The sequence below is a fragment of the Pongo pygmaeus genome, chromosome 14 (assembly GCF_028885625.2).
Source record: "Pongo pygmaeus isolate AG05252 chromosome 14, NHGRI_mPonPyg2-v2.0_pri, whole genome shotgun sequence".
Taxonomy (NCBI): Eukaryota; Metazoa; Chordata; class Mammalia; order Primates; family Hominidae; genus Pongo; species Pongo pygmaeus.
The window spans coordinates 86,831,114-86,848,897 of record NC_072387.2 but is presented as its reverse complement, the minus strand read 5'-3'; the positions used below and the strand labels follow the sequence as shown (position 1 = coordinate 86,848,897).

The 17,784-nt window shown below is 37.8% G+C and overlaps 1 protein-coding gene across 4 annotated transcripts in view; it reads right to left on the bottom strand.

The window, feature by feature from the left end:
- The window catches only part of LOC129011726 (uncharacterized), a 36,302-nt gene that overhangs the window by 11,370 nt on the left and 7,148 nt on the right, over positions 1–17,784 (bottom strand). The window contains exon 3 of one of the 4 annotated variants that reach the window (XM_054446895.2): positions 9,157–9,889. The exons of 2 other annotated variants lie outside the window; for them this stretch is intronic. In XM_054446895.2, coding sequence (XP_054302870.2) covers positions 9,830–9,889 — 60 coding nt within the window. In that variant the 3' untranslated portion in view covers positions 9,157–9,829. Of the gene's footprint in view, positions 1–9,156; positions 9,890–16,462; positions 16,631–17,784 lie in introns of those variants that run through there. One more of the 4 variants, XM_054446893.2, reaches the window with a different exon arrangement.

Below are 17,784 nucleotides of genomic sequence, written 5' to 3'. Positions count from 1 at the left end.
CCAACCTAGCAAGGCAGGCCAACATTCAAATTCAGGAAATACAGAGAACACCACAAAGATACTCCTCGAGAAGAGCAATCCCAAGACACATAATTGTCAGATTCACCAAGATTGAAATGAAGGAAAAAATGCTAAGTGCAGCAAGAGAAAAAGGTCGGGTTACCTGTAAAGGGAAGCCCATCAGACTAACAGTGGATCTCTTGGCAGAAAGCCGACAAGCCGGAAGAGAGTAGGGGCCAATATTCAGCATTCTTAAAGGAAAGAATTTTCAACCCAGAATTTCATATCCAGCCAAACTAAGCTTCATAAATGAAGGAGAAATAAAATCCTTTCAGACAAGCAAATGCTGAGAGATTTTGTCACCACCAGGCCTGCCTTACAAGAGCTCCTGAAGGAAGCACTAAACATGAAAAGGAACAACCAGTACCAGCCACTGCAAAAACATGCCAAATTGTAAAGACCATCAATGCTACGAAGAAACTGCATCAACAAACGGGCAAAATAACCAGCTAACATCATAATGACAGGATCAAGTTCACACATAACAATATTAACCTTAAATGTAAACAGGTTAAATGCCCCAGTTAAAAGACACAGACTGGCAAATTGGATAAAGAGTCAAGACCCATCACTGTGCTGTATTCAAGAGATCCATCTCACATGCAGAGACACACATAGGCTCAAAATAAAAGGATGGAGGGAGATCTACCAAGTAAATGGAAAATCAATAAAAAGCAGGGGTTGCAATCCTAGTCTCTGATAAAACAGACTTGAAACCAACAAAGATCAAAAGAGACAAAGAAGGCCATTGCATAATGGTAAAGGGATCAACTCAACAAGAAGAGCTAACTCTCCTAAATGTATATGCACCCAACACAGGAGCACCCAGATTCATAAAGCAAGTCTGGAGAGACATAAAAAGAGACTTAGATTCTGACACAATAATAATGGGAGACTTTAACACCCCACTGCCAATATTAGACAGATCAACGAGACAGAAAGTTAACAAGGATATTCAGGACTTAACTCAGCTCTGCACTAAGCAGACCTAATAGACATCTACAGAACTCTCCACTCCAAATCAACAGAATATACATTCTTCTTAGCACCACATCATACTTATTCCAAAATTGACCACATAGTTGGAAGTAAAGCACCCCTCAGCAAATGTAAAAGAACAGAAATCACAACAAACTGTCTTTCAGACCTCAGTGCAATCAAATTAGAACTCAGGATTAAGAAACTCACTCAAAACCACACAACTACATAGAAACTGAAGAACCTGCTCCTGAATGACTACTGGGTAAGTAACAAAATGAAGGCAGAAGTAAAGATGTTCTTTGAAGCCAATGAGAACAAAGACAAAACGTGCCAGAATCTCTGGGACACATTTAAAGCAGTGTGTAGAGAGAAATTTATAGCACTAAATGCCCACAAGAGAAAGCAGGAAAGATCTAAAATCGACACCCTAACATCACAATTGAAAGAACTAGAGAAGCAAGAGCAAACACATTCAAAAGCTAGCAGAAAGCAAGAAATAACTAAGATCAGAGCAGAACTGAAAGAGATAGAGACACAAAAAAGCCCTTCAAAACATCAATGAATCCAGGAGCCGGTTTTTTGAAAAGACCAACAAAATTAATAGACTGCTAGCAAGACTAATAAAGAAGGAAAGAAAGAAGAATCAAATAGACACAATGAAAAAAATGATAAAGAGGATATCACCACTGATCCCACAGAAATACAAACTACCATCAGAGAATACTATAAACACCTCTACACAAATAAACTAGAAAATCTAGAAGAAATGGATAAATTCCTGGACACATACACCCTCCCAAGACTAAACCAGGAAGAAATTGAATCACTGAATAGACCAATAACAGGCTCTGAAATTGAGGCAATAATTAATAGCCTACCAACCAAATAACGTCCAGGACTAGACGGATTCACAGCCGAATTCTACCAGAGGTACAAAGAAGAGCTGGTACCATTCCTTCTGAAACTATTCCAATCAATAGAAAAAGAAGGAATCCTCCCTAACTCATTTTATGAGGCCAGCATCATCCTGATACCAAAGCCTGGCAGAGACACAACAAAAAAAGACAATTTTAGACCAATATCCCTGATGAACATCGATGAAAAATCCTCAATAAAATACTGGCAAACTGAATCCAGCAGCACATCAAAAAACTTATCCACCAAGATCAAGTTGGCTTCATCCCTGGGATGCAAGGCTGGTTCGACATATGGAAAACAATAAACATAATCCATCACATAAACAGAACCGAAGACAAAAACCATATGATTATCTCAATAGATGCAGGAAAGGCCTTCAACAAAATTCAACAGCCCTTCATGCTAAAAGCTCTCAATAAACTAAGTACTGATGGGACGTATCTCAAAATAATAAGAGCTATTTATGACAAACCCACAGCCAATATCATACTGAATGGGCAAAAACTAGAAGCATTCCCTTTGAAAATGGGCACAAGACAGAGATGCCCTCTCTCACCACTCCTATTCAGCATAGTGTTGGAAGTTCTGGCCAGGGCAATCAGGCAAGAGAAAGAAATAAAGGGTATTCAATTAGGAAAAGAGAAGTTAAATTGTCCCTGTTTGCAGATGACATGATTGTATATTTAGGAAACCCCATCGTCTCCCCCCAAAATCTTCTTAAGCTGATAAGGAACTTCAGCAAAGTCTAAGGATATAAAATCAATGTGCAAAAATCATAAGCATTCTTATACACCAATAACAGACAAACAGAGAGTCAAATCATGAGTGAGCTCCAATTCACAACTGCTACAAAGAGAATAAAATACTTAGGAATCCAACTTACAAGGGATGTGAAGGACCTCTTCAAGGAGAACTACAAACCACTACTCAATGAAACAAAAGAGGACACAAACAAATGGAAGAACATTCCATGCTCATGGACGGGAAGAATCAATATAGTGAAAATGGCCATACTGCCCAAGGTAATTCATAAATTCAATGCCATTCAGATCAAGCTACCAATGACTTTATTCACAGAATTGGAAACAGTGCTTTAAAGTTTGTATGGAACCAAAAAAGAGCCTGCATTGCCAAGACAATCCTAAGCAAAAAGAACAAAGCTGGAGGCATCACACTACCTGACTTCAAACTATACTACAAGGCTACAGTAACCAAAACAGCATGGTACTGGTACCAAAACAGACATATAGACCAATGAAACAGAACAGAGACCTCAGAAATAACACCACACATCTATAACCATCTGATCTTTGACAAATCTGACAAAAACAAGCCATGGGGAAAGGATTCCCTAGTTAATAAATGGTTCTGGGAAAATTGGCTAGCCATATGTAGAAAGCTGAAACTGGATCCCCTCCTTACACCTTATACAAAAACTAATTCAAGATGGATTAAAGACTTAGATGTTAGACCTAAAACCATAAAAACCCTAGAAGAAAACCTAGGCAATACCATTTAGGACATAGGCATGGGCAAGGACTTAATGACTAAAGCACCAAAAGCAATGGCAACAAAAGCCAAAATAGACAAATGGGATCTAATTAAACTAAAGAGCTTCTGCACAGCAAAAGAAACTACCATCAGAGTGAACAGGCAACCTACAGAATGGGAGAAAATTTTTGCAATCTACCTATCTGACAAAGGGCTAATATCCAGAATCTACAAAGAACTTAAACAAATTTACAAGTAAAAAATCAAACAACCCCATCAAAAAGTGGACAAAGGATATGAACAGATGCTTTTCAAAAGAAAACAGACACATGAAAAAATGCTCGTCATCACTGGTCATCAGAGAAATGCAAATCAAAACCACAATGAGACACTATCTCACACCAGTTAGAATGGCAATCATTAAAAAGTCAGTAAACAACAGGTGCTGGAGAGGATGTGGAGAAATAGGAACACTTTTACACTGTTGGTGGGACTGTAAACTAGTTCAACCGTTGTGGAAGACAGTGTGGCGATTCCTCAAGGATCTAGAACTAGAAATACATCCCATTACTGGGTATATACCCAAAGGATTATAAATCATGCTACTATAAAGACACATGCACACGTATGTTTGTTGTGGCACTATTCACAGTAGCAAAGATTGGAACCAACCCAAATGTCCATCAGTGATACACTGGATTAAGAAAATGTGGCACATATACACCACGGAATACTATGCAGCCATAAAAAAGGATGAGTTCATGTCCTTTGTAGGGACATGGATGAAGCTGGAAACCATCATTCTCAGCAAACTATCGCAAGGACAGAAAACCAAACACTGCATGTTCTCACTCATAGGTGGGAGTTGAACAATGAGAACACTTGGACACACAGCAGGGAAGATCACACACTGGGGCCTATCATGGGGTGGGAGGATGGGGGAGGGATAGCATTAGGAGAAATACCCAATGTAAATGACGAGTTAATGGGTGCAGCAAACCAAAACGGCACATGTATACATATGTAACAAACCTGCACATTGTGCACATGTACCCTAGAACTTAAAGTATAATATATATATATAATTTTACTTATAAAAATTAAATTACTTTTACAAGTGCCTTGATTTACATATCTTACATTTTATTCACTTAATTTTTTATATGAATACAAATAATTACATTGTATATTTTTAAAATACACAACCTAATTTTGTTATGCATTCTATATTCTTCAACTTTTTGGTCTCTGGGTCACAAAATAAAAGGCATATTTCAGGTGCTGTCCCATGAGGTTACCACTGCCACAGATGGCTTTTTATCTACAGCAGACATCCTAACCAGAAAGTCCACAGGTCAACCAAATGCTGCATTACAACCTGGCTCAACACAGCAGTGAGGCACTTGAAGCCATGTTTGCACAGTATGTGTTCTTTGTAGTCAGGCAGTTTGTTGCCGTAGTAGTAAATTTCATCTGACCATCTAAGAACAATATTTACTCCCCCATATTTTGCTGATTGGCACATGGAATAGCCCCGAAAATTTGGATAAACATTATAGGAGCTAAGAGGAAAGAGTCAGTACCGACGGAATGTTTCACAGGGCAGATGGGCTTTTGAGGATACTTTTTTAATATATATATATATACATTAAGTTCTGGGATACATGTGCAGAATGTGCAGGTTTGTTACATAGGTATACACATGCCATGGTGGTTTGCTGCACCCATCAGCCTGTCATCTACATTAGGTATTTCTCCTAATGCTATCCCTCCCCCAGCCCCCACCCCCTGACAAGCCCCAGTGTGTGATGTTCCCCTCCCTGTGTCCAAGTGTTCTCATTGTTCAACTCGACTTATGAGTGAGAAAATGTGGCGTTTGGTTTTTCTGTTCTTGTGTTAGTTTGCTGAGAATGATGGTTTCCAGCTTCATCCATGTCCCTGCAAAGGATATGAACTCATCCTTTTTTATGGCTGCATAGTATTCCATAGTGTATATGTGACACATTTTCTTTATCCAGTCTATCACTGATGGACATTTGGGTTGGTTCCAAGTCTTTGCTATTGTGAATAGCACTGCAATAAACATATGTGTGCGTGTGTCTTTATAGTAGGATGATTTATACTTCTTTGGGTATATGCTCAGTAATGGGATTGCTAGGTCAAATGGTATTTCTAGTTCTAGATCCTTGAGGAATTGCCACATGGTCTTCCACAATGGTTGAATTAATTTACACTCCCACCAACAGTGTAAAAACGTTCCTACTTCTCCACATCCTCTCCAGCATCTGTTGTTTCCTGACTTTTAATGATCACCATTCTAACTGGCATGAGATGGCATCTCATTGTGGTTTTGATTTGCATTTCTCTAATGACCAGTGCTGATGAGCTTTTTTTCATATGTTTTTTGGCTGCATAAATGTCTTTTGAGAAGTGTCTGTTCATATCCTTTGCCCACTTTTTGATGGTGTTGTTTGTTTCTTGTAAATTCCTTTAAGTTCTTTGTAGATTCTGGATATTAGCCCTTTGCCAGATGGGTACATTGCAAAAATTTTCTCCCATTCTGTAGGTTGCCTGTTCACTTTGATCTTCTTTTGCTGTGCAGAAGCTCCTTAGTTTAATTAGATCCCATTTGTCAATTTTGCCATTGCTTTTGGTGTTTTACACATGAAGTCTTTGCCAATACCTATGTCCTGAATGATATTATCCAGGTTTTCTTCTAGGATTTTTATGGTACTAGGTCTTATGTTTAAGTCTTTGATCCATCTTGAGTTGATTTTTGTACAAGGTGTGAGGAGGGGGTCGTCCTGTTTCAGTTTTCTGCATATGGCTAGCCAGTTTTCCCAACACCATTTATTAAATAGGGACTCCTTTCTCCATTGCTTGTTTTTGTCAGGTTTGTCAAAGATCAGATGGTTGTAGATGTGTGGTGTTATTTCTGAGGCCTCTGTTCTGTTCCATCGGTCTATATGTCTGTTTTGGTACCAGTACCATGCTGTTTTTGTTACTGTAGGCTTGTAGTATAGTTTGAAGTCAGGTAGTATGATGCCTCCAGCTTTGTTCTTTTTGCTTAGGATTGTCTAGGCTATACTTTTAATAATGATTTCTGGAAGCTCTATCATGGGTCAGGTGTGTGTTCGGCTCTAGGGAATACCAGGAGGAAGAAGACATACCCCTAACTTCAAAGAGCTCAGCAGGATTATCATTATCTTACCTCCAAAATCTAGCACTCTGATTGGCACATAATAGGTGCTCAATAAATCTTTGCTGAATCAGTGGAAGGTCTGCTTACTATTACAAAAATATTGCTACAAACATAGTCATACACACAGGAGCTCCAAGCTGGAGGGGCAGAGTAAATAAAAGGATCAGGCATGAATGAAATGAGGGGGGATAATAATAAGTATGGCTGAGATTAGACAATATGGAAGAGAAATGTGGTGTGAAAAAAAAAAAATCTTAAAATGGAAGATGTATGCTGGGCTCCACACGCCTGTAATCCAAGCACTTTGGGAGGCTAACGCGGGTGGATAACCTGAGGTCAAGAGCTCAAGACCAGCCTAGTCAGCATGGCGAAACCCCATGTCTACTAAAAATACAAAAATTAGCCGGGCATGATGGTGCATGCCTGTAATCCCAGCTACTCAGGAGGCTGAAGCAGGATAATTGTTTGACCCTGGGAGGCGGGTTGCAGTGAGCTGAGTCGTGCCACTGCACCCCAGCCTGGGCAACAGAGTGAAACTCTGTCTCAGAAATAAATAAATAAATAAATGGAAGATATAAATTAATTTTATAAGAAAGAAGAAAGGAAGTTAATGAAGACACGAAAACTAAAAATTTTCCAATATTTACTTGGAAATTGAAAACTTTGACATCACTGATAAATATGCAATATTGTATTAATTTAAACAGCAGATAAATTTTAAAACACATTTTGGAGACTTTAATTGTGACTTGCCATGAACAAAATCAGCAATGTTTTAAAACTTCCATTTTTTTCAACCACTTAAGTTTCTATGCTAAATAATTATAAATTGTTAAGCATTGTTTTCCCATAGTAATCCTTAAATAGTTTTTGAAATTAGTCTTTTAACTTAAGGAAAGAATGTTGTGTCATAGATATGGTGATAGGAATTGTCAAAAATAAAATTAATAAAGAGCACACTTTAAGGAAAACTAGCACTCACATAATTTGTAACTATTCCAGAAAGTTCTTAATGTTTTTCAATTTTACTTTGAATAAAAGTACACAGAGCAATAACTAGTAATGATTTGCGTAAGTCTACAGAGAATACTTTTTGATTCTTCAAAAAGAATCCCTTTGAACTAATAGAACTGGAATCAGAAATACAAGCAAGTCATCAATTTGACTTTGCCGGTAAAGTCAGCCAAGGTCCAGAGAGCAATTGGAAATCTGACAAAGCAGAGAGTGCAAAAATTTGACATTTCAGAACTCAGTTGCATTTTGGCTATGGGAGTTTTTTTGAATTGAAAAGCATGACAAATCTTAAAAGGATAATTTCTTAAAAGGACAATCTTATAATATCTATGTGAGATATAGGCATTGTTAACAAATATATTAATATATGATTCTCACCAAGATTTCTTCATTCTTATAGCTAAAATGTAGCCTACTATCTAAGAGTTTTCTGTTGCTAAGACAGCTCTTAACCTTTGTCACTGCCAATAGAGACTTTTCTATTCTAAAACCCTGACAATATTTAAAGCCCTCTCAGAGAAGTCATGACGTCCCAATAAGATATATTTATGGCCACCAAGGTAGCTTGCACCCATAGTCCCAGCTCCTGGGGATGCTAAGGCAAGAGGATTTCTTAAGGCCAGGAGATTGGGATTGTAGTACACTATTAGCACACCTGTGAATAGCCACAGCACTCCAGCCTGGGCAACATAGACAGACCCCATCTCTTACAAGAAAAAGATGTATTTATGCCTTCTTTACACATCAAAGTAATAGAAGCATAATACATTTTTTTGAAAGACATACAATAATAAATGCACTTATGTAGTTTTCAACTTTTTTCATTAACAGAAACATTCTGAATTACAAAAGACAAATTCAACCTGCTTATTGATATTGTTTAGAGGTGAATGTTTACATTTTATTTGATAACACATAATTTGGCCCTCTAATTGCTTAGGCATTTAAACATTAGTTAGGTAAGTTTTACAGTGTCTCAAGCAACTCACAGAATAATATATTAATTTTCAAGATTATTTCAATGAAAATATAGATTTATTTAAATATTTGGAACTTACCTACTCTATTCTTGCTAAAGCTTGGGACAAACCAAAATAAATATGCCAGTAGCATAATATTGATGCCAGATTGTTAAGAAAATCTGGCCAAATTTGATTCTATTCAAGACCAAATTTTTATTTTCGAAATATATAATGGGAACTCTCAAAATGACTAAAACTTTCTATACACACAGGCCCCTCATAGCCTATGGATCCAAGTGTACCCAAGTTTTACTCTATTTAAAATTGATTTGGGCCTATCAGTTTATTTTGGAAATAAAGGGATTAATTTCCTTAGAACCAATAAGAGTGGAACCTACAACAACTCTCCCATTGGAAGCAAGGCAACTATTTTCCAAAATACTGGAAAGAGACTACCAGAAGATGACAATGTTCTGAAGATGTAAAGCAAAGATGTCTTGAAGAAGAAAGACAAGATGTTGTGGTCCCAGAAAGTAGTTAGGTTCAAATAATTTAAAAAGTGATAATAAGAGTAGGGCATAGTCAGATTTGGCTCAGAGGGATTGAGGGAGAAGACAGACTGATAATTATTAAAACTGTGGCAAGTAATTAGAAAAGTCCAAGTAAAATTCTCTCTGTCTGATGTTGATACTGAACAGAGCGCTTATGCTTTGCCTGAGCCTACTGTGGAAATCAACTGAACTTAGCAGTTGCTAGGGAGAAAATTCTGGGCAGAAGCCAAACAAGTCAGTGTAGTCTCAGTAAATTGTACCCAAAAAAAGGAAAGTGCTCCTACACAGGTAGCCAACAATTATTCTTATCTCTAGATGTGCATGCCAATCTTCTCTTCAAGAAGGAGAATCTATTTCCCGTCTTCTCAGCTCTGATATGGACTTATGACTTATTTTGGCCGAGAGGATGCAGCAGAAGTGATAGACACTGTTCCTGTTCTGAGCTGAGACTAAGAACCCTGGTAGCATTGATTTGCTCTCTCTTTTGGAAACCAGTTGTCCTGTTTGAAGGAAGCCAGCTTAGACTGCTCGAGGAAGAGATCTACTTGGAAGAGGACCGAGGTGCTCCAGCCACTCAAACCACCCCAGCTGAGCCACCAGATGTGTAAGAGGGGTCTTTTTCAATCTTCCAGACCCAGCCCAGCCACCAACTAATTATATTTGTGTGACCCCAGTTGATACAGCATGGAGCAGAAGAGCTGCCAGTCAACCTGTAAGAGAAATAGCAAACCATAAGCCACTAATTTTCAAGGTACTTATACAGCAATAGATAATTAGAGTTTACAGCAAATCCAAAGGAAATGTACCAAGAGCAGAGACTAGTAGCTGGAGAATAATAGATGAATTTTAAAGGAACTATTTTTTTTAAAGTAACATGAAGTGACAAATGCTAGGGTAGACAACAGAAGAATGGCAATAGAAAATGGCCAAGAAAGCCAATTAATGAGTCTGGGAGGCTGATGACTGAACGTCTAGAATCACTAAACCGAAAACTATCTTTTTGGTTTAATTTGGAACATAGGAGAAAAATTAATTGTTGTGATAAAAGAAAATTGGTCATTTTCAGTAATAGTAAAAGAGCTTACTGCATTCCAATTTGAATATGACTAGGGCAGCGGAACAGAAGATAAAAATCTCTTTGGAAAAATCAGGAAGCTACCAAAGCAGTCAATACTTCAGGAGCCGTGATCCCAGAGAGAAAAGAAGCTTGTTGACATGACCTCAACAATCTGCGGAAGTCTGATGCATTTGATGATTTCTAAGCTACAGCTACATAGGATTGAGACACTAAGAAACCAAGAAGAAGGTAATGTCCAAAGGCTGGAATCCTAAACAGTGTTCAACAATCTTACTAATGAAAAATTAGAGTTCAGGGCCCTCCCAGAGGGAAGACTACTAGTAAATTTCTTATACTTCCAGTCAAGACTTCAGAAAGACTATATTCTAAAAATAAATGTGAACTACAATTAGACTTAATTTTACCAAGTACTGAAACCATCTCTGAGTCAACTCAACCTCAGGTAAAACTGTGGTGAACTTCTCTTAATCTAATTGCTAATTAGAAAGGGGGGAAAATCCTCCCTGGAAGAAGGTAACATCTATGAAAGCCTCAAATTATTTATATAATTTTTCAAACACAATGTCTGGCACTCAATTTAAAAACTACAACGTATGCCTGGAAAAGACAAAATATCTGGCATATAATAGAGAAAACAGACAAGGGAAGCAGTCCTATAGGTGATCCAAACATTATAGTTATTACTTGTGGTCTTGGAAATTATTGTAAATATATCTAAGAAAATAAATGACAAGATGGAAAATTTCACTAGAGAACTAGCATCTACAAAAAAAATTACATCTAAGTAAAAGGTCTGTAAACAGGCACTACAATAACAAAAAAATTAAAACCCAATAGATGGAGTTAACTCCAATTTAGACATAGCAAAAGAAAAAATTAGAAACCAGAAGGAAGTTTCATAGAATATATCCACTAAAGCATGGGGAGAAAAAAAAATGATAAAAGCCACAGTAAAAAGTGTAAACATATAGGCTAGAATGAAAAGATCTAACATACTCATACATAGCCTATAAAAAGTTTGAAAACCAAGAATAGAAGGCATCATAGATTATACCTTACCAAAGATGGTCATATAGTCTTTAGTATGGTACTTCTCCCATTGAGAAGTGGAATCTAATTCCTCTTTCCTTGGATTTGGGCTGGTCTCAGTGACTTTCCTGAGCAGTAGAAAATGGTAGAAGTGACATCCTAGGACTTCTAATCTTGGTCATAAGAAGTCTTGAAGCTTCCACTCAAGCTTCTTCAAACACTATGTTTGCTAGTCTTGAGCTATAATGTAAAAATTCAACTAACCTGAGATCACCATACTGGAGAAGCCATTATGTAGCCACCATGGTGAATAGCCCCACCTGAGCCAGGCTTCTAGTGATCCCTGCCAAGGGGACATGTAAGAGAAGCCATCCACCAGCTGAATACTTCAAAGTGACCTCTCTTCGTACCATATGAAACCCCCAAATTTCCCAGGGTTATGTTCATTATTAATGTAGCAGTTGATGAAGAGTCAAGGATATCTTGTACTTAAATGGTATGGGGTGACAAATGTTACCAATCATTTTCAGATTAGTGAAAGAGGATCTGACATATCATAAACTGCTGAAATTACACAGAGCATCTCCTGTCTAGTTGGTTCACTAGAACAGGGGTCAGCAAACATTTCCTGCAAAGTCTCAGATAGAATATACTTTAGGCTTTATAGGCCAAGCCTATACCTACTATATATATATATATAGTAGGTACTTAGAGAAAATAAACTGCTATTAAAATTTTATTGAAAATATTTTAATTAAATATTAATAATAGAGTATAATATTTTGTAACACAGGTCTACTAATGAGAAGAATGAAATTCTTTTGGGGATGATAGCATTTAGTTTAATTGGGATTCCAAATTAGTTTGCCCTATCATCAAATAAATTGGACATGTTCAGCTGTAAAAACCATTCTTAGCTCATAGGCCATACAAAAATAGGCATCCGACCAGATTTGGCCCACAGGCTGTGGTTTGCTAACCCCTGTACTGTAATCTAAAAAAAGTAAATTGAGTAGCTTTCCTTGAAGCTCCTCTGCAATTAGGTAAACACACAAGGTTAGTGTTGTTTTTGTTTTATATGCTCTTCTGTTGGCTTTGCACAGAGCAGGGAAGATCCACAAACATTTGCTGGGTGCCTTTATGTGATTACTGAGACATATGAGTAATGATGTGGTTTGGCTGTGCCACCACCCAAATCTCATTTTGAACTGTAGCTCCAAACAATTCCGTGTTGTGGGAGGGTCCCAGTGGGAGGTAATTGAATCATGGGGGCAGGTCTTTCCCATGCTATTCTCACGATAGTGACTACGTCTCATGAGATATGATGGTTTCATAAAGGGGAGTTTCCCTGCACAAGCTCTCTGCTCTCTTTTCTTGTCTACCGCCATGTGAGACAGGTCTTTCACCTTCTGCCATGACTGTGAGGCCTCCCCAGCTACGTGGAACTGTGAGTCCATTAAACCTGTTTCTTTTGTACATGGCCCAGTCTCAGGTATGTCTTTACCAGCAGCATGAAGAAGGACTAATACAACTAAAGTGATAAGAAACTGCCCTTCAGGTTTCTCTTCCCTTTTTTCTACATCTCTTGACTTCACTTAAGATCCCCTTTAGAAAGCCTCCCCATCTCTCTCACACAGAATCACAGAATTGGCTCTATCTGCTAAATATATCTGGGCCTTGAGACTCTGGGTTACTCATCCTCTCTCTGTAAAATCTCCCCTATTTAAGTTTAAGCATCTTCATTGTCAAGAACATTTTTTCCAACCTCAATCATTCAAGTTATGATATAAATTGCTTTCAATTTAACTAAAGTAGAAGTTGGTTACTGGTCTGCAAGTATCCCCTCTGTACTTTATGGATAGTCCTATACAGCCTTTTTCATCTCTTCCTCTAAGTGTGTGACAATGTCTGCTTGAATACAGGGAGTGTTTGCTAAGAAACACATTGTTGTGCTAGATCTAAGACAAAAACCAACACCATCAATGAAAATAGTTACATGGTATCATTATTTTCACCTGTGATTAGCTATGGGGTTTTGTTAAAATCCAACAGACTGTATCTGAAAAACAATGTGATCTGAGGTGAATCAACGTTCTTAGAAAAATTCCAGTAACTCCTACTAAAAATTGCACACTACCATTAAATAAATTCACATGTTGCTAACAAAAACACACAGTTTAGATAACTGAATTCAATTACTCTACAATGGAAACAGTACTATTTTGGAAAAGACAGAATTTTAACTGTCATTACTAGGCATCTTCCCATTCTCCCATTTTATTTCTTTGTATGAAAACATTTATTTTGAAATTCTCTAGAGGCACAATTTGTCTGAAATGATAGATAATGAGAAATGCATAAGATACATAATTAGCAGATACTTGCACAAAAAAAGAACAACCTAAAACTGGAATTTCTTCATTATTTTTTCTGTGCCTAGAAAATCAAAGAAGATCATATTCATCTTTTCTTCAAACTCTCTTCCATGATGTTTTGTTACTTTTATATTTTCTTATAATGAGCGAGTTATCTTAAATGACCTTCTTATCTTGCTCAGTCCTTTGTCCACATATTTCCTTCTACAGCATTAGAGCACTAGAATTTGGCCCAATGATGGGCCAAACTATGTTGATTAAATTACTAACTCCTATGAGTTCCCACCAACTTGAGCATTTTCATTTTTGTTCATAAGGGCATGAAAGGATTGCTGTGAACATTGTCTGCTTTCCTAACAGAATTACATTTTGACTTCTGATAATTGAATCTAAACTTTAGGGTGGGACTTTCCTCTGGAATATGTTAATTAGGACCCCAAGGAACTTAGCATATTTTGCTTATCTAACATATCTAATATGTCATTCTCTTTCTCCTGGAACAGATTCTCTTATAGAAACAATATCTTTTTTTTTTGTCTCAACAAAGGTGCATTAAGCCTAGGCATGCCAGTTCCTAAAAGCATAGTAAATGTCATTGTGCAAACTTAGTTACCTCAAAAGGGCAGAATCATCAGAAGGCTCATAGCTGTTGGCTTTGTTTGTCACCTGAGAATGGAATTGAACAACTGCACCAAAGAATTTCTGTACTTGGTTCTAAGTGCTTTTCATGAAGACATAAATGTGTTCCATCATTTTATTTACTGTTTCTATATGTCTTCATCAAGATTCCTCCATTTTGTCACCGTGCCTTCTGGGAAGGATAGCTCATTCTTGGATTATCAGTAACCACACATGGCAAGGATGTCATTGTTAATCAGTTGATTTGTAAGTGAATTCTACTATCAGCAATATCTAGAGTATCTCACTCTTCTCTGAATTTTCCCAAAGCATACCCTTAGTATGTGTTATGGGCTGAACTGTGTTCTCCCCCAATTTTTATATTGAAATCTCAACCCCCTTACCTTGGAATGTGATTGTATTTGGAGATGCGATCCTCATGGAGGTAATTAAGTTTGAATGAAGTCATGAGGGTGGGTTGTAACCCAATATGGCTGGTATCCTTAAAAGAAGAGGAGAATAGGGCTGGGCACAGTGGCTCAAGCCTGTAATCCCAGCACTTTGGGAGGCTGAGGCGGGCGGATCACCTGAGGTCAGGAGTTCAAGACCAGCCTGGCCAACATGGTGAAACCCCATCTGTACTAAAAATACAAAAATTAGCTGGGCATGGTGGCGCATGCTTGTAATCCCAGCTACTTGGGAGGCTGAGGCAGGAGAATCGCTTGAACCTGGGAGGTGAAGGTTGCAGTGAGCTGAGATTGTGCCATCACACTCCAGCCTGGGGGACAAAAGCGAGACTTCATCTCAAAAAAAAAAAAAAAAAAAAAAAATAGGACACAGGCACAAAGGGAAGACCACGTGAAAACAAAGGAAGAAACACATTATAAGCAAAGGAGAGACAGAGCTTAGAAGAAATCAATCCTGTGAACCCAAAATATCTGAGACAGGTCTCAACCAATGTATAAAGTTTATTTTGCCACAGTTAAGGACGTGCATGTGACACAACCTCAGGAGGTCCTGACGATGTGTTAAGGTGGTCAGGGTACAGCTTGCTTTTACACATTTTAGACAGACATGAGACGTCAATCAATATGTGTAAGATATAAATTGGTTCGGTCCCGTAAGGTGCGACAATTTGAAGCAGAGATTTCCAGGTCATAGGTAGATAAGAGAGAAAAAGTTGCGTTCTTTTGAGTCCTTGGTCAGCCTTCCACTGAATACACAATTTAGTCTGGCTCAGTGATTCTGCATTTTTACATAAACAATAGGGTAGAGGAAGCAATCAGATAGATGTGCATTTGTTTCAGGTAAGCAGAGGGATGACTTTATGTCCTGCACCGGTGGAGATAAGCTATCCGTTTACATTGCCAGGGTGAAATTCAGCAGAACTGCGTTAGGGCAAAGATCTTGAGCTCCATGAAGAATTTCCTTATAGGAAAATTGTGAGGGAAGTATGGAGCTCTTTTACCTTTTTAGCTATCTTATCTAGGAATAAAATAGGAGGCAGGTTTGCCTGACATATTTCCCAGCTTGACTTTTCCCTTGGCTTGGTGATTTTTGGGGGTCCTAAGATTTATTTTCCTTTCACAACGCCTTGATCTTGGACTTCTAACTTCCAGAATTGTGAGAAAATAAATTTCTGTTGTCTGAGCCCCCCAGTCTGTGGTACTTTATTATGCAGCCGTAGCTAGCTAATACAGTATGCCAACCTGGGCAACAGTTATTTATGCAATAGTATAGTTTCTAGAGGTCAACCTTATGAGATCCTTGGAATTAAAGTCCATGTCCTAAACATTTCTGTGTCCTCTGCAACATATTCTTTTGCACATAATAGATGTTTAGTAAGTATAAACTGAACAAATTAATTTTAAAATACAGAAATAGTACAAGATTTGTCTACAAGAATATTTTAGAGCAAGCTTTGAAATACATTTAAAAAAAACACATTTAATTTTTAAGCACAATATTAAGGAAAAGGACTGGTAAGTATTACGATATTCTACTATGAATAATACCTAACATGGTATTATGATCTTGAAAGAGCTTTTATATATATGGTAATTGGATTAGTTCCCTACTGCTGTTATAACAAGTTACCATAAATAGAGTAACTTGAAACAACACAAATTACTCTCCTACAGTTGTGGAGGTCAAAAGTCTAAAATCCAGGTCTTGTTGGGACTGCTGCCTCCCAGAGGCTCAGGGAAGAATCTGTTTTCTTCTCTTTTCCAGTTGGTAGAAGCTGCCTACATTCCGTAGCTCCTGGCCCCTTTCCCATCTTCAAAGGACATCCCTCCAACCTCTGGTTTTGTCATCACGTCTTCTTTTTTTGACTTTGATCCTCCTGACTTCTGCTTATAAAGAAACTTGTGATGATGTTAAGCCCATCTGGATAATCTCCTCATCTCTCTAAATCCTTAACTTAACCATAGCTGCTAATCCCTTTTACCATAAAAAGTAATATACTCACAGATCCCAGTGATTAGGACCATGGACATCTTTGGAGGACCATTCATCAGCCTACCACATATTTGAGCAAGCTCTGGGCTAGTCATGCTGTAATAGAAGCAAGTGAAGAGGCTAAAGCAGCCCTGGAGACTGCCCAGAAAAGGAAGTAGAGAAGAGAACCTGCTCCAAGGTGAGTATAAGTAAAGGCAGATAGGCAGGCAGAGGGTCGGTGTTTAAAAGGCATATCAAGCTCAGGAGTGGTCCCAGAAAATGAAAGTAAAACTTGTTCCCTGTTCCTGTCAAGCCCACCACCCTGGTAAATTAACTTTTAATTTATTTAGTAGGATGGAGAAATGGAAAGTATATGCCTGCTAAATTTGAAAATTAATTCCATTCAAACAATGAATTCTGGCAATCATTCCAGGTCCATGTCCTAAAAAGTACTTAACCTTTACAGAGGTATCATATTAAAACATAATTTAATGGTCAACAGGTATATGAAAAATACTCAGCATCCCTAATCATCAGGGAAATGCAAATCAAAGCCACAGTGAGATATCATTAAATATTAGTAAATTAGTATAGCCATTATGGAAAACAGTATGGGGATTACTCAAAAAAACAAAAAACAGAACTATTATATAATCCAGGAACCCCAACATTGGATATTTATCCAAAGGAAAAGAAATCAGTATACCAAAGGGATACCTCCACTCGCATGTTTATCACAGCTCTGTTTACAATAGCAAAGATATGGAATCAACCTAAGTATCCATCAATGGACAAATAGATATAGGAAATACGGTATATATACACCACAGTGGAATACTATTCAGCCATGAAAAGAATGAAATCATGTCACTTGCAGCAACATGGGTGGAACTGGAGGTCATTATGTTAAGTGAAATGAGCCAGGCACAGAAAGACACATATCACATGTTCTCACACCCATGTGGGAGCTAAAAAAGTTGATCACATAGAGATAGAGAGTAGAATGATGGTTACCAGAGGCTGGGAAGAATGTGTCTGTGGTGGGAAGGGGGTAATAGAGACAGGT